A 19,918-nucleotide genomic window follows, 5' to 3' on the forward strand; every position below is an offset into this window, starting at 1 on the left:
TAAATACATCACTTTAATAAAACATACATTAGATCTAACTGAACGTGAATTCCAGCTCTGTGCAGCTAATTAACGTGATCTGTCTGTCAGCTGGCACCTAGTGTGTGTGTGTGTGTGTGTCTGACACACACCTTGACACAAGACACACACTTTTTTCGGTTATAATTATTGTGGTACGCTAATGTTTTTGACATTTGAAATGTTTTTCTAGCAGTGGTTATCATTTAGATCAACACCGCAATATGGCTCAGCGCTTCATCTGTCTGTTTTACAAATACTCCAAAGTGATTGTGGTTTTCTGTGGGATAGTAGAAAGGAGAGAGAACTGAAGGCTCCATGATTGCTGTTGATTTAATTAGAATGTATGTGTTCTACAGTCATGGATAATGGTATTTATCTGGTGTCACTTTTTGAAGGTGCTTGATGGGATAACAAGTATCACCTTGACTTCAGTTACCCTGTTGCTATACAGATTGTGTGAGTGGACAGTGCCGATGCCTGTCAAGAGTGAGTCAACAGAGACAAACAATAAAATATACTGTAGATTTTTTCATATATAAAGTGAATTTCCCCTGAAGGGGACTAATAAAAGATTATCTTTATTAAAGGCAAAGAGGGCTCACATCATAAGCACTTTCAGATGATATCTGATATTCACATTAAGAAAGACAATTATTATTAGTAAATGGGGGTGCATATCGTTGGCCTGTCCAAGCTAGCCAACAGTAAATAACAATATTTCTCTGGCTTCAGTAGGTGGTGGGTGTTTGTTTGCTAAGAGCTGAAGCAGCATGTGTACAAAAGGTAGAGGAAAACAAAATATATGTAATTAATATATAAAAGCACTCCTTCTTGTTGCAAGGCCTCAATTATACACACACTGTATTTTTTAAATATGTAAAAACCCTACAAGTAATAAAGGAATCAAAGGCGTCTTAACAGTATTGAAACATGTTCTGTTGAATGCAGACTTCAGGTTTTATACAAAGGGTAACTTGGCAGCTGCTGCAGGCTTCATTTGATTTGACTGGTTGCCATTTCCCTCGGTTTATATGTTATTTTTTCTCTTTAAGCTTATTCACGATGCTGTGGCTGTTATGCATATAATTTGATCAGAGGGAAATATGGCAGAGACCTTCAGCTTCATTTTGTGTCGACTTAGAATCGTCTCTGTAATTTAAATAAAGATTGACCCATTACCGGGTGCAGCAGGGTTTAAGAGAAGTAGCATCTGTAAGCATGTACTGCAGGAATACAGATCCTCTCAGGCAATATGGTGTGTCTTTTTTTCTTGATTATAATCACATTCTAATACTGTTTTTTTTTTTTCTGAATGTTTTTACCTGCAGGGCCCATCCTTGGCCTTGGTCACTCACAGCTAATGGATGTCATTACCCAGTATGCCTACAATGACAGTTTCTATGATAATGGAACATGGAGCTTCAACGAGACAGACCAGGAGCAGAAGCACCCTTACAACTACTACGCCATGCTGCTCACTCTGCTCATCTTCGTCATCGTCTTCGGCAATGTGCTGGTGTGTATGGCTGTATCCAGAGAGAAGGCTCTGCAGACCACCACCAACTACCTGATTGTCAGCCTGGCCGTCGCTGACCTTCTGGTGGCCACGCTAGTAATGCCCTGGGTCGTATACTTAGAGGTAGGACAACATACTGCACAAACACACTCACATGCAATGAACATGCATGAGACATGAGAGACCTAAATAGCTTGACATGCCTTTCAAAGCAGCGGAATGCTCTTCCTACCTGTGTGCCGTCTTAAGCCTAATTTATACTGTGAGACAACTGCAGCCAGCACTGTGCATGCATCTGTCTTCTGAAAGGTCCTCATTCTATATACGCTCAGTGGATACAAGATTGTATATGTGGTTGTTTCTATACACCATCCTGTCTTCACACATCTGCTTGTTTTTATGTTCTTCAGGGAAATTGTGAAGATGCTGCAGCTTTTTTTCACAAGTACAGATAATAAAGTAAAGTGAAACATATTTATGACTGAGCTAGTCTCAATGCAACACAGTGGAGTTTAATTGCTCGCTCTTGGGCTCCATCTACATTGTAATGTGTAATACCACTAAAACAATGCTTGTTGCAGCAGGAGCCTGCCCGATGACTGGCGTGATACATGTGTATTTATAACGATCCTAAAGTGAGGACTGAACAACTTCACTAACAAACCCGACATGAAATAAGTTTGTGACATATACATACACATTTGTCAGTGTTACTCATTCATTTCCAGACACACACATTGATACGTGCTGTTAGATAACACGCTTGCATGCACATGTTCACACACACAGTGCAGTGAAAATCCGTGTGTCCACACTAACTGTTTGAGTAGCTCACTCATGGAATTTACCTTTGTTTACCTGTGTGGCGCTCACATTCACACAGAAGCTATACAGCCAACACCTTACAGAGAAAAGCATATAACATAGAATATAAGGAAACAATTTATCACTTTCTAATCCAACACCAACAGGCCCACATCGCCTTGCAGCCCTTTTCCTCCTTCAGCTCTCGCCATTAAACCAGTTCGATATTCACTCTCATTTCTTTTTTCTTTTTTTCTTATTTTATACATTCCTATATATTCCTCTTTGGTTTCTTCACTGGCTCTGCCATAAAGTCCACTTAGAGAATAACAAGCTACATACCTCCATCTTATACTTACCTCCTGGCTAACTTCACCCCTCAGTAGCTGTGTTGATGTATGTTTGATGTGTGTATGTGTTCCTATACTGGAAAGACAGAATTACATAGTGCTGGTGCAGCTGCTGTTCAGGCTACAGAGGACGGACCATTCATACTGGTTATAATATGATATACAATTCAAATCATTTGTTAGCATTATTTTAAGGGGAAAAAAAGACATCATTTTGTGTGACACACTATGCATTGTGACTGCTTTGTGATTCAGTTCCAGAGAACAGATGCTGAACCTCATCTTCAACGCATTGTCTGTCCATTAATCTAAGAAACTGTAAAGCTGTCGGCTGAGTTTTAAGTTCTCATATGTCATGCTGACAATCTTGGACATGGAAAGTATTAATTTGGCATATTTTTCCTGTGATTTACAGAGCTATTTATCGAATGCCTTAAAGTGCATTTTGTACAATCTTTAATGAAACCACATGGCACACGGGTTCGGGTTCTGGAAAAAAAGAAACACTTGAAAATCTTAATAGCGGAAGTCATGACCTGGTTAGTTAGAAAAGACCATAATGTGACTTTGATTACTGAGTGTTGTTTGATTTATCTCCCATTATACTGGAGATAAATCTCTATTTAGCAATCCAGATCAATCTAGATCAATAAATAACATTTAATTTAATGAAAAGTGATTGAGCCAAGCAATCTGTCTGCAGTTATCTCCAGGTCAGGGGCTCAAGGTGAAACAGGGGTGAAGGCTAATGTTTTCACATCAACCTTCCAAACATCAGTCTGGCAGTAGCTTAAAAGGCCTGTAATGTAGCAGCAGTGTGTGACAATGGCAAAATGTCAAACAGTCTGTTCAATCAGAGGTTACATGTTTATGAATAATTCTACCTAATTCTTGTATTTCCAGCCATATCACTGCCTGCTAACAACTGCAAGCTAAAAGATAACACAGTTTTTGGTCAAGCATAAAATCATCTCCCACCAGGGGAATCAATAGCAAGCAGGAAGTGGTCCATCTTTCTGGAAAAAATATCTGTCTTTCTCTCTGTCTTTGCTCATCTCTTGTATCTGTCTTCCTCATCCTGGGGTTATTTCTGACCATTAGGCTTTAGGTCACGCTGTCTGATGTAGAGAAAGCCAATCTAAGACTACAGGGACTCTAATCCTCCTGTGTCTCTCAGTGAGTCATGATGATTATCACTCTGATCAGATTACAGTGCATCCATAGAATGTCACAGTCCAGGCCTGTCCTTGTGTTTGTTTGTACATGCAGCACCGCGCTGACAGTTAATGTGTCTCGTAAGTGCTGCTGTAATCCCATGCCACCTGCGGCCAGTATTTATAAATTACTAGTCCAAATGATTCACGATCATGGGCTCTAAATATTGAAGCAGAGTTTATTTCATGTGTAAATTATGCAAACTGCGTACTCTGTTTGTTTGTTTTTATCAAAATTATTTGCGTTCTCCATCGATGTGGGCAGGTACACACACAGGGAGTCAGCATCAAAGCAGAGGAATAATGGGAGTTGAATTATAATTGCCCCCCAAATTGCAGCATCAAACTTTTTTAATAAAATATTGAATTTCATATCACGGTAAGATAAAAGTTCTTGTTTGTATAAAGTGGTTTAATTGAGCAGGTGTATGTTGCTCTCTCTGCTGGACTGAGGCTGGAATCATGCCGAAACTTTCATCACAACACAAGTCACAGCATAATTTCTGGACACAGTTTTGTGTTTCCTGTGACTCCACAGTGCTGCTTACATGCAAACATGGCATCACATTACACTGCTCCTGTAGCTGGCTGCTCTGGTGCTTCTGTTGGCACCCGTCTCCTTCTTTATGTCTTCTGCAGATCACAAATTCTGTCTCACGTGAGCTTTACAGCTTCAAATCTAAATTACAAGCTGGTATGATTAATAATTTATTAAGTTTATAATCTCACCAGCATTGTTCAAGTCACAGAAATCTTTAATTTTGTTGTATTCACACAGCCTAATACCAGCAACTTTTGTAGGAGTGAAGCACCCTTTAGAACAATACCCAGAAAAGTTAGTTTGTCAAAGTCAAAATGGATTAGCACGCATGTGTTTAGAGAGGGACACTTGTCTGACTTTGGTGCGTCCCTCTTTGGTCTTCTGCTATTGTGAAGAGGGATAAACTGAGGTTGTAACAGTTGGAGTAGTATAAATCTTTGCAAATAAGACATGACTTGGCAGAAGTGTGAATGTTTATACTCCTTAATTGCACTTATACTGAAGTAAAGGCAGATCTGTAAGGAGCTGTGTGTTGAGTGAACATTAACCTTATATGTTGAAGTAATCGGGGCTCAGAGCGTCAAGGGTTTAGCTCTGAGAGTTTTTTCATTATCCACTGAAAGCTCTACAAAACACACTTCTACCGTTATTCTTCACTGCATCAACACACTTAGCACCTTGGTAATACTAGATCTTGTTTATCCTCAACTATATTTATATGCATTGTTTTTCTTACTCCAGTGCCATTGACTGTGGTCGTGACTTTCTCATGTTAATGTATCAGAATGAACTTAAGGGAGAGCTTAGTCACAAAGTGTGCACAGGGCATTCAACTTGCCCTTTATTATGAAATGCTAAATTTGCATTAATTACTGCAGAATTCACTTTCTGCCAAGTGTGACTGATTCAGAGATCGTATGGAGGGAGCATTACACACGGCATGGGTTTGATCTGTTTTTAGAAACAATAACATCACAGTATCATGGTTGCTCAGATATAACAAGTGAAAAAAACAATCATTACCTCAGGAAGTAAGTTGGCCTTTTTGCTCATAGTTCATAATTGGCTATTATTGCCAGTGAATCTGGTCAGAAAAATAAACAGTGAAAGCTTTGTGTGGTTTTGCACTAAAAATGACAGAAAGATATTTGTCTTAAGAGAGGAGTGTTCACACAGTTTAAAGTTGTTTATCAGATATATTGCTCTCAGGCACTGTGACTGCCATGTTTAGAGTTTCATTTCAGGAAGACATGATGGGTCTGGATGGAGAATGCACCATGTTGTATTATCGATGTGTGAGATTTAGGAAGATGTGTTGTGTTGCCATATTACAGTAGCCCACAATGGAGAAAACAAACATGGCTAAAGGTTGTGTGTGTGTGTGTGTATTTATTTTGAAGTGGAGTTTAAATCCTACATGCTATTCCTTTAAATGGAACCTTTGTGATTACTCAAGAGACTTGCAGACCTGTTTCACAGATAGACCTGCAAACAAGCATGTGAATTTGGTGACAGCATCTCAGTGTAAATGTAAAGAATGTGGGATGTAGGAAACATATATGTGTAGCAGGGTCACACAATGTGGAAGGAAGCATAACACAATACTTTGGAAACTTTCTGTTGGTTCATGAGCTATGCAAGCAATTATTTATTCAAGTGAGATGGTGTCCGCTTTGATCCACTTCAGAATATATACTTCAAGGGTCTGTAGTGCTTTAGCCACATTTGCATGTAGCTGTAACATCACTATTCAAACACAGGCAGCTGGCCACAGTGACAGCTGTCTGGTAAGAGCCTCAGACTCTGAAGAGCACCAGATTTCCTGTTAAAATCTCATGAACACACATCTTGTCCGGCAATTTTGGCAAACATTTGCCTGGAAAAGTACCCTGTTAATGTCACTCTGCATTACAGATGCCTCTACCTAATAACCTATCAATAAAGTCTAATAACTTAACTGCAAAAGTCACTTTGGTCTGTCTGGACTTGTGTCAATTAAACAAGGACACACACACTTGTAATATTCTCATAAAATAGTCCAGTTGAAGAAGAGACTAGAAAATGAAGGATTTTTGTCATTGTTGTGATTGTGCTGACATGTAATATATGCAAATAATGTTTTCAGATGCATAGCTGTTTTTACATTTTACCTGCAGTGTTTCTGCAATGTGTTTGTTTCCTCCTTGACCCTTCCTAGAGCTCATATAGTCTGAATTATGATGTGATATGCACAATCAGATTTTTTCCTAGCATACACCTTTCTGCTGTTTCGAACACAATGCTGTAAAATGCAGTTTAATGTCCACAGAATGTGTTTCTCTACGCTGAGCTCCCAGTGAGGATCTTTAATGGCTTTTAGCTCTCATGTGCCTCTTAAATTTGAAACTTTAAATTTCTTCTGTGGTTTTGTGGAGCATTTAAAATGATATGGTCTTATTGGAGAAGCATTGATAAGGAGAACCTTGTTACATGAGGGATGGCAGCAAAGGAGAGAAGCAAATGGACTGAGGGCAGAGAGCAGTATTGTAGTGCTGAGACACCAAGAAGACAAATGTCAAGAGCAAAAGGTTGAGAAATTGCAGAAAAGGAGAAGAGATGAGAGATTGCAGCAAGGAGAACAGCAGTCATTAGTCGGTCAGATCATTCTGGAATCACTGTTAGTGTTGTAGACACCAGCAGCGACGTACAGCTCTTTAATGATGGAGCTTAATTTTATCAAGACATGGCCTAGGGACAAAGATTAATCAGCTACAGCAAAGAGTTTCCCCCCGTCGACACACACACGCCATCTTCCCTACCCTTTACAAAGCAGTGGGCTGCAGTGTCAGCCGAAGTGGGCGGCATCGGACCTGTCAGAGCAACACTGATGATGTTGGTTTTATCATGGGATTCGACCACGAAACAGAGAGCAACAGTGGTATGAATATAAATAGGGTTGGATCCTGCCTTTGATCAGAAGTCACATGCAGCTGCATGTTAAAGGATCATTATCTGAGCAGGTCCGTCCTTACTGTAATCTGATTCTTACCACTGTAATAAGGTCACATGTCAGGTGTCACATTCTTTTACACTTACACAGCATTGATATAAGGAACCTTTTGAACATTCTGTGCAAAGTACATGTCAGCACTCTATTACTATACTATACTATACTATACTATTCTCTGGAATTGATCTATCTATATAAGACTCAGAACTCATGCATTTTTATGCTTATTCATTTTAACCTTTTTTGTCTCACCTATCAGCTTTGCTCATTATTTCCTGTCTTTCTGTTACAAAGGTGGAAATAATAAGCAGAAAGCTTGACATATCATTTCTGCCAAGGAAAAGCTTTGTTGTGTTGACGGTTGCTGTAAACTGCCATTTGTTGATGCTCTTGTTTTTCTTCTAGGTGGTGGGAGAGTGGCGCTTTAGCAAGATACACTGTGACATCTTTGTCACTCTGGATGTGATGATGTGTACAGCCAGCATCCTCAATCTTTGTGCCATCAGCATTGATCGGTAAGTTTGCCACCGCGCAGATTGTTTAGTCGTGCCTGTTGTGCTTACATAATAGATTTTCAATGGAAATCTTTATCTTGTGAATGACAAAAGACAATGGCCACTTTATGAGTGCCCATCAAAGCCCACATGTTTATTTTCAGACTAAATGACTTTTTAAGATGAGTGTTTTCACAGCCCTGTTGTTTTTCCTTATGTTTACTTTGAAGTGTGTCAGCCATCAAAAGTTAAAACAAAATAAACTGCTTGTGTTAAAATGTGAGACTTTAGCTAATTGGAATATTTTATTCTTTAATGTGGGTTAATTTCTGTGTGTGAACCTGTGATCCTGTGCAGTTTGAAAATGGGTTAGATGGATGGATGGAATCCCAGCAGTGCCTTATCTTCTTGGCAAAAACACAGCAAACAAAGATTACTATAAAAACCTGCCATCCCTCTCCTGAGAGTTATTTTGCATTTTCCATTTCTGTAGATTTCTTCACACCTGTTGAACATTTGACCTGAATATCTTGACATTTCTTGGCGTTCTAAAAGGCTGCCTGTCTGACTCAAAACATGAATATATTTCCACATTATTAATTATTGAATTACCTTTTTTAATATAACCCTGCTTAGAGACATACAGTGGGTACAGAAAATATTTTGTTGTATTGCAGCCATTTGCTAAAATCATTTAAGTTCATGTTTTTCCTTATCAATCTACACACAGCACCCCATATTGTCAGAAAAACACAGAATTGTTGACATTTTTGCAGATTTATTAAAAAAGAAAAACTGAAATATCACATGGAGTGAAATATTTAAGGTGGTCTGAATACTTTCCATATATTTCAAGTAGTCTCCTGAACTGTTATATAGAATATATAAGAATAAATAACTCCATGTTAAATATTACATTGGGCTTGCAGAAGAAGACTGGACTCAACATGTTTCCAGGCCTGAAACAAGCAGCCGTTTTGAATCTTACTGGATGAATCTTTATAAAATCAACTTTTTGAATTACATTAAGGCTGGAAGTTGTGCAGAATTAAAAAAGCTACAAGGGTAAAATAATAATCTGCAGAGATGAGAGCTACTAGAAAGTCAGATAGTTATTCTTTCTGTGTTCATCACTGTGAGGGACCCACAGTCATTGGGTTGTTATTAAATATTGATCGGGATGAATATGAACACAAACACTGAAAAATAATTCATATTAAAAAAACATCAACACCTCCTCCTGGATCCAGTCATGTCAAAGGCAATTGTATCACTGTGAAACTGGCATTTGGATGTATGAAATAATTACAGAGACTTAAACTGAAGTAGGTCGCATGCATACATACATACATCACTGAGAGAAGCCAGAGTCAGATGGGAAACTGCTCATCTGAACATCATGTAAAGCTTCAGCGTTCCATACTGGAAGAAGTAATCATGTTTCACTGAATATGTACCAAAAGTGCAGAGCTTGAATGCAAACATCTGAGAAATAGCGAGGATATAACATTCTCCATATTTTCATTTTAAAGAAACTTGTCGTGTTTAATTTGACATGATTTTCTGCTCGGCTGCATTTTCATCTGAAATCTTTGGCAAAACAAATCGTCACACATGAGCACCATTTCAGCTCTTTTGAAGTGACAGATTTAGAATGCAGATCACTCTCATGTGTAGAGAAGAGCTTATTAATCTGAATAATATATTGGTAAATTATTGTTTGTGTGTATGCTAAATGAATGTTCGAAGCATGCCAGAGAGGAACAGCCTTCACATTTACATTTAGATATTGTTTATTTGATTGCTGCTTTGCTTGCTGTATACTGAGTGAATGCTAATCAGATGACAGAATCACCTTGCTTGCCTCTAGTAGATCTAACCCATGTGATGATCTCCAGGCTCTAGGCAGCATTGTAATTTATGCATCAAAGAATTGTTTCTTGCTCTGCTACCTTTGTTCTTTTTCACTAATGTGGAGAAAATTGGGAGGTGATCAAATTACGGGCTCTATTTTTGTGAACCTGTGTGCAGGCACACACTCTAGTCAGAAGGACGAATGCATTATAAAAGCAGTTGGAGTTGTTAGAGTTTGCTTCAGAAACAGAAGACTCAGAACGTCTCTGAGACAAAACTGCCTTTTGTGTAGGAGGTGATGAATGAATACAGAGGCCAAATATGAAAAATGCAACTTTGTTTGCCAAAAAGGAGACGTCTCCTTTACAATGTACCACTCAGACAGCGAAGAATAATATTACAATTGAATGTTCTGCAAGACATTGTGCAGGTTTTGGGTTAAAATAGACCTTTTCATATAACAAAGCATTAATATAAACAGCTCTCCATGAAAAACAGTGCAGTGCAATGGTTTTACAGCGAGATATTACGTGAGTTTTCCCACATCTCCAATCATTTGAGCTGTTTAACTCAGGAATTTGTGTGACTACTCATGAATCTTGGTGTGCAGGAAACCACAGAAGTGTCAGGTTTTCACAGCTATTTCTGCGCAGCATATATTCTTCCATAAATCATGCTAAAATTAGCATGTGAGAATAGCCACATAGCATCTTGTTGACCGTTTTAGGTGAGTTAGTCACTTAAGTGACGGCAACTGGTTATGGGATCTCCCGTTTCAGAGTCATGAGTCACATTCTCCACCAAAATACCAACCTCTCTCATTGTGCTGCCTGATTTTAATTAACCTCCCACCTGTTTGTGCTTTTCTTCCCACCTGTGCACCATGTGCTCACATGGCTCTAATATACCACACAGATGAGAAGATTGTATTTCAAGGTCAAGGAATTATTGTGGAAATACCATATATACGTACTATATATATACATATTTATACAATATATACTCTGCTACAGCTTTCCATTCAGAATAAATGGAATTCATAATAATCATATTATATATTTTTTATGAAATATTTTTATTTCATAAAAATAATAAACGCCTTACCCACCTTATGTGGTCTTTCAACCCAATAACACAGAAATCAATGAATGAGGTACTGAAAAAAAAGCTGTGCATTGATAAGGTCAGCCAGCATAGCAAGGTTAAATAAGGTCTTTCCTGTAAGAGACTGAGGGAAAAACGCAGCCTGCCTTACAGTATCTCATTTTCATGTGAACTCAAGCCTACAGCACAGAGCTGTTTCCAAAGGGCCAGTCCACCATCACAGAGATTCTGATCAAAAATGACAGGCAGCATTTCTGGTTTAACCCACTTGTAGGCTTCCTGCTCCCTGTTTTGCTTTAAACGAAAATACATACTGATAAAAGGAAAAAGGAAGAAGGTTATTTTAAGAATACATTAAATAAAAATAAAGGCTAAAAAGCTGATGACATTCTAACTATGGCACCTAAATATTTTCTTTCCTCCTTATAGTTACACAGCCGTTGCAATGCCAATGCTGTACAACACTCGCTACAGCTCCAGGAGACGGGTCACAGTAATGATCTCTGTGGTGTGGGTGCTGTCTTTCGCCATATCGTGTCCTCTGCTGTTTGGCCTCAATAACACAGGTAAGAGAGAATTAACATCAGCTCTACACTATTTGCAGTAGGAATGTTCTCACTGTGTAAGAGTGGGGCTTGTATTGTTGTGATTAGATCCATGTACGTGTAGCAGACATTCTGTGAAGACTTATCCATGGCAGGAAACTTCATACAAGCTTGTATTGAGCTTCAGTCAGCTTTTTGGTTGCTTATTCCACAGAACAGAGGCTTTATGGAGGATTACTGTGAGACCGGTTCTGATTAAGGGCTTTTTTTGGAGGCGCCAAACTTGTTGCTGACCAGCTCCTGTGGTTCCTATCCAGTCACTTTGGAGATGCACTCATCCTTTTTGAGTGCATTGATGTAATGTCGATTGAGCCAGGACTCAGACCTCAGCCACATCTGACCAGAGTAGGCTGCAGGAAGCACAAACAGCAGGAGCAGCAGGGTTTGACACTAAAACTTTGTAAATATATGTGATTAGTGTTAGTTTTTATTGGAATCAAGCAACTCATATTTAATTTTAGCATCTCAATCACATCAGGATTATGTGTGTCAAAGGGAGCTTTTTGAAGGAGCTGAAGGTGTATTGGGGATCTAATGTTGAGAAACTGGAGAGATGGGTTTCTGTCTCTTCTCTGAGGTCTGGGAGCTTAATTTTGAGGGCTGCCTCTAAAATTAAGAAGCAGTCAGTCAAAAACGGGGGTGATGTGATCTCTACATCTGGCACCAGAAAGAAACCATGTGGCAGTAATCTGGATAAGCTACGAGGCAGTCCTGGGAGAGAGGTGGGATTGCAGTGGATAGGAGGGGGCATGAAGAAAAATGTCTGACTGACCTTCATGTGAGGGGAGTGTGAAAGTGATTACATTTTAGATGCATGTGATGTGATTAAAATCAAAGAGCAACACTCGCTGTAAGGTTCTCATTTTACTGCAGGAACGTGAGTCATTGTGGCAAAAATAAAACAACAAAACTATACAGAAAAGACAAAAAACATGCAGTCTGAACTCTTTACTCTCCCTGTGCTTATCTCCACAGCTACTCGTGACGAGTCTCTCTGTGTGATCGCCAATCCAGCCTTTGTGGTGTACTCTTCCATTGTGTCCTTCTACGTTCCCTTCATCATCACTCTGCTGGTTTATGTGCAAATTTATGTGGTCCTGAGGAAGCGCAGGAAACGTGTAAACACAAAACCAAAGCAGCGTGTCTGTCAGGCTGCTGAAACTGATGTCGCCACTTCACTGAAGGTGAGCTGCTGTTGCAATATGGCTCCTGTTACAGCACGAGAATTTATGGCCTCAATATGACACAGGAGATGGATTTACACCTTTATCATACCACAGCTCTTTCTCCTTCACTACTTCATCGACATTTTAAGAATAATATCTTTTCAACGTGTTTGGAATAAGACATGAGAAGTGTTCATTTGTGTTTCATGAATCAGCAATCAATAACTTTCTCGACCTAATTACACCTGATGGTTTTACGGGCAGGAATCAAATTACACAGCAGCACAATGTAAAAAAAAAGACAGAGAAGAGGAGGATTAATTTCCTTATTTTTTGAACAAAGGATAGCGTTCAACACGAAAAGCCTAAAATGCCAAAGCACAATGACACCTTCAGGCGTTTTAACCATTTTTCCTTCAACCCATGAAATATGCTGTAACTGACTCCATCTGAGAGACAGCCCATTTCACCCTCAAAAGCCGTCACGCGACACTAATTATGATGGCCCTCAAATGACCTTTACTTTTTCTGGTTATTGATTTTCCTGACACAACGAAACTTAGTGGGTTCTGTGCAGGAAGCCCAGTAATGCTCCTGATGCAGACATTATTCGTATTTATGTGCGCCTCTGTGCTGTGGTTTTGTTCAGTGTATTGACAAATGTACTGACTCTATGTAGAGAGAGCATGGTTTAAAAATGTGTTGGATGAGTCATGCTGATGAAATACTCTCAGCTGACAATTTTCTTACACTGTCAGGTTAATGGATTTTTGCAGCAATAGGAGCTGCTGCTGAATAGCTTCTTTGTGGCTCTCCTCGTAGCCTCATTTGACCCACAGCTGTAGTAGTAAGTGGGACCTGCTCGTGTGCTGCTTAGACGGCCCTTTTGTCAGTTACTTTGACATTGTACCTCGTTCCAGCCTGACACAGCTGTTTTCATTTCAGGATAAGTGCACTCATCCAGAGGATGTGAGGTTGTGCACCATGATTGTTAAATCTAATGGGAGCTTTCCTGTCAACAAGAAGAAGGTGGTGAGTGATCTTTCTTCTTTTGTTTACATCTTTTTAACCCTAAGAATTTAATTGATGGAAAACTTGTTTGTTTGTCGATAAAGTTTTCCTCCATTTCTTAGAGAGAACAGAGCTTGAAAGGTACCAAGCTGCTTATATGAGCACAGTAAAGCTAAAATCATGATGATTTTATTACATTTTAATGTCAACCTTTAACCTCAACAACAACAACAAAAGCCCGTTTGAATCTTTGTTTTGATTTGGACCTTCCTCAGATATTCATCAAAGATGTAGCCAATGAGGGGGAAGATCTGGAGCTGGACGAGCTGAACAACAGTGGCAGCAGCCAGAAGCAGAAGCAGCAGCCACAGTGTGCTCTTGGAGACACTCCGGCCACCAGCCATCAGCTGCTGATGCCCAACAAGGCCAACGCTAGCCCCACCTCAGCGCCTCCCTCTCCGCCTGAGGAGGGCCAGAAAGCAGAGAAGAACGGAGATCCTACAAAGGAGGCGCTGGGGGATCCAGCACCCATTGTAACCAGAGCCTTCCAGACACAGGCCTTACCTAATGGCAAGACTCAGACTTCTGTGAAAACCATGAGCAAGAGGAAGATCTCCCAGCAGAAGGAGAAGAAGGCCACGCAGATGTTAGCTATCGTCCTTGGTAAGTTGGTTTGCTGTTAGTTTGCTTTACTTTGTGTTTGTTTCATTCTCATGAACTTTATATCTCAGAAACAGCTTGAAGGTTTTCAGAGATGAGTCCATAAGGTCAAGATTTTGACCCAGTGTTTGACAAGTTACAGCAATGTAGCAAGCCACATCTGGATTAAAAAAGTGTATTACTGCATAACTATTCATTTTAAAGCTACCTTTTAAAGGAAAGTAGTGCTGTCTTAGAGCTCATTAGAACTGATAGGCAGACCTGTTCCATTCAATTGTTTAAGGATGGTTAGACATAATCACAGACTTCCAAATCACCTCAGCAACAAAACATTAACTTATTTCTTTTAACATGCACCTATAGGTTTCCTGAGGCGTTGGCAGGATCGTTACGTCTTGAAAGGTCTTGAGTCACCTTATTCTAGACTATTCCAAACACTGGGAAAGCACTGGACTGCATGCTGGCCACCTGAACAGGCAGCTCATGATCTGAAAAGGCATCCAGCTGACACACTTTCAAAGGGACAGCTGGACGCCATCTCGGATCAATTTGATCAATGTGACACCTTATGTGTCAGTAACTCTCCTTCCAGCACTGCAGCTTCCAACTAAACTTGAGTCTGTCTTAATTTCTGTCTGCTGTGGCAGACATCAGCCTACATCACGCTCATATGGACATGCTTCTGTTCTATACAGGTTACCAGTATCGATCTGTGCCTGAGCTTCAGAAATGCTCAGGTCGACATACAGTAGCTTGCTTGGATGCCGCCTCACCCTAATTTACCAGTGATTTGTGTAATTGTAGGGGTTTTTTTTTTACATCATAGGTTTTTGGTAAAAGACCTAAAACTGAGAAAGTCAGGCAGTGATGCAACAAATAGAAATCATTCTGAGACTTTAGAGTCCAACTTTTCCAACGCCACCATTATTTGTGTCTAATGTAAGAACCCCGATCTTTCCTTTCTGTAATATTACTCTTTTTCTTCTTCTTTCTCCTCAGGTGTATTCATCATATGCTGGCTGCCATTTTTCATCACGCATATATTGAACACCCACTGCACCAAATGCAAGGTTCCTGCTGAGATGTATAATGCTTTCACTTGGCTGGGCTACGTCAATAGTGCTGTAAATCCCATCATATACACCACCTTTAATGTTGAGTTCAGAAAGGCATTCATTAAAATCTTGCACTGCTAGGCTGTAACGTCACTGAACTGACTGAGGGAGAAGTGATGAATAATCTCTTCTGTAAAATACCTCATCCTGTAAAAGGGAAACGCAAACCACGTGGGGGGGACAACGGCGATCTGCGTGTTAATGTTACAAGACTGAAAAGAAAACTGACTGTCTTATTTGAAAGGCATGTTGGGTCTATATGTGAATTGTTTGTGGAGTCCTGTTCTCCAAATCACTGAATGTAAAACAAGAAATGTCTGTAACAATGACCTGTTTCATGGAGAAGAAGAAAAAAAAAGTAACATTGTTCTCTGAAATCATTGTGCTTGTCACGTAAGGAGCCATCTGTGTATAGTACACATGCAAGTCGCAAACTGCTATTTATTGTGTGTGTACCTTTATGTTTTGATGATTGACATTTCCTGGGAATCTTAAAGATATCGAGTCAGTGTTCATTGCAGTGTTAAAATTGATACGTCAGCTCTTACTCTTGAAATCAATGATTTGAATGTGTTAAAAAATTACAAATGATTTATTTGCTGTATAATGTGGCAATATCCACATTTTTGCAATTTTATAAATTTAAAACTATTATTATTATTATTATTATTATTTGCTCTGTATTGTACATAGTTTTCTTAACACATTAACTGTGATTATATGCCTGCAATGGAAATGTGATGCATGCTACACTGCTCCTCTACTTGACTTTTCATGAAATGTATGTTTAACAAAAAAATAATAAAAATTATTGCAAAAGTTCTCCAATAAATGAAGTTAAGATCCATTGTTAAGTGCCACATATGTATATCAGTGTTTACTGTGTGTATACAGACGTGCCCATCAATGATTTGTCGTTGTATCCAGCAGAAGGATTGGATTGGTTTTGCAGTTTTAGAATGTTTGTTTACTGAAAATAAGACTTGAGCATTGCAGCAGTGGAGTCGCTACGTGCAAACTAATGACCTGTATGTGGACTTTGCAGCTATATAGTACAGTAGCAGTATAATCATGTGGATGTGCAGAGCCCCTGAAGCTGCTCCCTGAGGCCTCTGCTGAGTAAGAACGAGGTGAAAAACAGAAAGAAAAAAAAAAGTTTTAGCAATACAGCTCTGTGTTTAGTTTTTTTTGGGAGACAGATCTTGCATTATGTTCAACATTAAAAGCATTATTATCATCAAAGATATGTTAATGTTTTGAGAAATATCTACAAAGCCTTGGAGTGGCCACAGACAATATATATGTATATATATAAATTCAGGTCATGTTCTACTGTTTCGTGCACTCAAGATGTTATTGGAGCACACAGGATAGGGTTCCATAACACCAGAGAGAGAGATATTGTACCACAGCACTACTACAAAATACTACAATCATGCAAAAACATCAGAGGAGATGAAGATGTTGCCTCATAATGTACTGAGTGCTGTGCAAGAGTCTGTTTTTACTGCGACCACAATGTCTACCACTAAGTAGCTTGGTGGTAAAATTCACTGAATGGTGTGGAAAAACGTGATACTGCATTGTATCTGGTGCACACGCCATGCATTCCAGTGTAGTAAGATGTGACCTGACATATATATTATATTTATATACCGTATATATTCTCTATGACCACTCCACCTCTTCATATTGTCATCCACAGAGTACTGTAGTTTAGTGAAATTACAACCTTATATTCAGATCTAAAAGATAAAAAGTCAAAAAGTGGAGTATATGTGAGGATCTGTGTGGAAAACATGCACATCTTTCTGCTTCCGAAAGCTGTGCAACACTGTACAATGCCCCCTTTGTTAAAAAATGTTTTTTTATATTTATATTGGCTCCTTTTATAGGTACACATTGAATTGGCTCAGATGTATATCACTACTGTGCATAGCAGTCTGCCTGGAAGTGCCATGCATACTATGATAGTACCAGGAAAGAGAGAGAATCAAATCAAATTAACCCTATACTGGCAGGCTAATTTATTTTTTTGTTGGTTTAATACCTGTAAAATGTGGACTGTACATGTGTTTTGTTGCTGTAGCAGTTTTTAAGGGCACATTCTTGTGTTGCAAATCATTAGGAAACAGAACATTTGTGTTGAACTATGGTTTGCCACCTACCAATGGTATGTGTGTCTGCGTGCGGGTGTCTGTGTGTATGAAGAATGGAAATAAATATTTCAAATAACTGTCTTTCTGTGGTGTCATGCATACATGTGTGCAAACATGTGTAAGGCTAAGAACAGTGGATGATATCAGCATGTGTTAGATGAGAGGGGGATAGAGTAATGCCTCTGCTGTGATGAAATGCAGCCTCTGCTCTCACAGGCAGCTCACATCACTGATGCTTTCATTCAAGCTTAACATCAGGCTTTGTGATGACCAAAGTGAGGCCAAAGACAGTGCAGGGTTGCATCATTTTGGAGGGGGAAAAAAATCATAACCAGCTAACATGAAGGCCAACAAAATCAGCATGATATTAAAATGCTTCTATTGCTGTGGGCAATCACCAACTTATGACTAAAGCAGCTGAGCGGATTAAAATCTCGCTCTTCAAGGCAGTTCATCACTTGTGGTGAGTGCTGCAGCTCCTGGCTATATAGTGGATACTCAGGAAAAGCAGCATTCACTTGTTTCTGTGGACATGTAGTGTCAGAAGACTATCTGTGGAATGCAGTGGAAGCGAAAGCAAACAATGAGTTATATCTCTCTTCCTGAGAAAAGACGGGAGGTGAAATCTGTCTTCAGATTCTTGCTGCTGTTAAACAATAGACTGATCATTAAAAAAAAAACACTATGAATAAACCTAAAGTAAAAATGAATTGTAACATATGAAGTTGTCTATTAAACACATTCTGTCTACTTTGTTTTATTTTTGTTTATTAATGACAACACCTCATACAGGGTTTTATGAGCCTCACTGTTTCCTGCATGATTTAAGCCATTTTTTAGTTGTTTTATTTTGAAAGTCTCATTTCCCTCTGTGTTTGCATTTGCTTTACTTCCTCTTGTCGTTCCCTCCTTGTTGATTACCTGCTCCGCCCTGATTGTTCTCACCTTGTTACCCCTCATGTATGCCTGTGCTCTCATTTGTCTTTGACAGGTTGTCTGTGTTTGCTCCAGTGTTTTCACTGTCGCCTCTCTGTGAGTCTCCCTGTGCTGCGGTAAGTCTTTGTTTCAGCTCGTTTTTTGGCTCCTTTGTTTGTATCTGTTCTCCTGATATTTTGGGTGTTTTTCTTGGATTTTTGGAGGCTTTATTAATCATAAGACTCTCCTCTTGAATTAGTATTTTTTTCATGCATTTGTGTCTTCTCTGAACTGAAATCATAACTTTTGATAGACTGCTGACCTGGCTGGGGTGTAACCTGCCTTTTGCTCATTGACAGCTGGGATAGGCCGCTTACCTCTCCTGTTCTGTAACAGGACAATGCAGGTTTAAAGATAGTGGATGGATGCAAATAACCCCTGCTTCATATTTGCTGGTAATGTCATATTTGTGTCTTGCATGCTCATTGGAGCCTGTCCTGAATATACAGCTGCATCCTCTTGCTTACCCTAAATAGGAGCTGCAGAGATAGGGCTGGTAAACTGACACATAGGACCAGTAACATTTTTATAGATTATCTGATGGTCCACCAGCCCTGCAGTATGGTCGCTCCACTGGGAGTTGTTCTGTGCACATCTGCCTGCCACAGTAACAGCGCATGGGGAATTCAAACTGTAAATTCTATTTTTTTTAGCGTCTTTCATTACAAAACAAGAGAATCAGTACATAGGGTGTTTTGTCAATTTCACCTCATGCCTTCAGGCGGTGGCTGACTGATGTGATGTTCTTGGTGACACAGCTTAATGGACTTGTACCATCTTCTAGGACATTACTTCCATTTGGCCCCTGGCAAACACTATCAGAACCATTACACAGTGTTTTTAGAATAAAGAAAAGAGGGGAAAAAATCAATTATTTCCATTAACACAGCCAATAAAATCTGATTTTGTGTCTGATATTCTACTGTCATTGTATGGCTATAGAGCTTATGTATGTGTAAAAAGCATGTCATATTGTTCCTACCATTGTGCCATGTAATCCTATTGCAGCCAGGTTTATATGTCAGTCTTACTGGCACGGATCCATATGTGATCCATGTGTGTTTTCTCAGCTATATATGGATCTTCCAGTCCTGTGTGACACATTTATATATAGCATTCCCATAATAAACTCCCCCCTAAGGGATTTTTCCTCACCAACATGGACCTGGACCAGCACCAATCACATCTGACATATTCTGCGAGTTTCTGTCTTCATAATAGCCACTGAATCATTTTAATTAGCAGATGTACTGGTTGAGTATTTTAAATGTTATTTATGAATGCAGTTAATTCCCTGGGATGTCACTACGCTTAAACTAATGTCTGTGTAAAGCTGTAAT

At 39.3% G+C, this 19,918-nt stretch overlaps 1 protein-coding gene across 1 annotated transcript in view; it reads left to right on the forward strand.

Annotated features, from left to right (window-relative positions):
- drd2a (dopamine receptor D2a) overlaps positions 1 to 15,972 on the forward strand; it is a 34,951-nt gene extending 18,979 nt beyond the window's left edge. The window contains exons 2-8 of the mRNA XM_028419561.1: positions 1,350 to 1,660; positions 7,841 to 7,950; positions 11,317 to 11,453; positions 12,468 to 12,676; positions 13,604 to 13,690; positions 13,945 to 14,332; positions 15,329 to 15,972. Coding sequence (XP_028275362.1) covers positions 1,382 to 1,660; positions 7,841 to 7,950; positions 11,317 to 11,453; positions 12,468 to 12,676; positions 13,604 to 13,690; positions 13,945 to 14,332; positions 15,329 to 15,525 — 1,407 coding nt within the window. The 5' untranslated portion in view covers positions 1,350 to 1,381 and the 3' untranslated portion in view covers positions 15,526 to 15,972. The remainder of the gene's footprint in view (positions 1 to 1,349; positions 1,661 to 7,840; positions 7,951 to 11,316; positions 11,454 to 12,467; positions 12,677 to 13,603; positions 13,691 to 13,944; positions 14,333 to 15,328) is intronic.
- Positions 15,973 to 19,918: the final 3,946 nt, after the last annotated feature.

The sequence above is a fragment of the Parambassis ranga genome, chromosome 13 (assembly GCF_900634625.1).
Source record: "Parambassis ranga chromosome 13, fParRan2.1, whole genome shotgun sequence".
Taxonomy (NCBI): domain Eukaryota; kingdom Metazoa; phylum Chordata; class Actinopteri; family Ambassidae; genus Parambassis; species Parambassis ranga.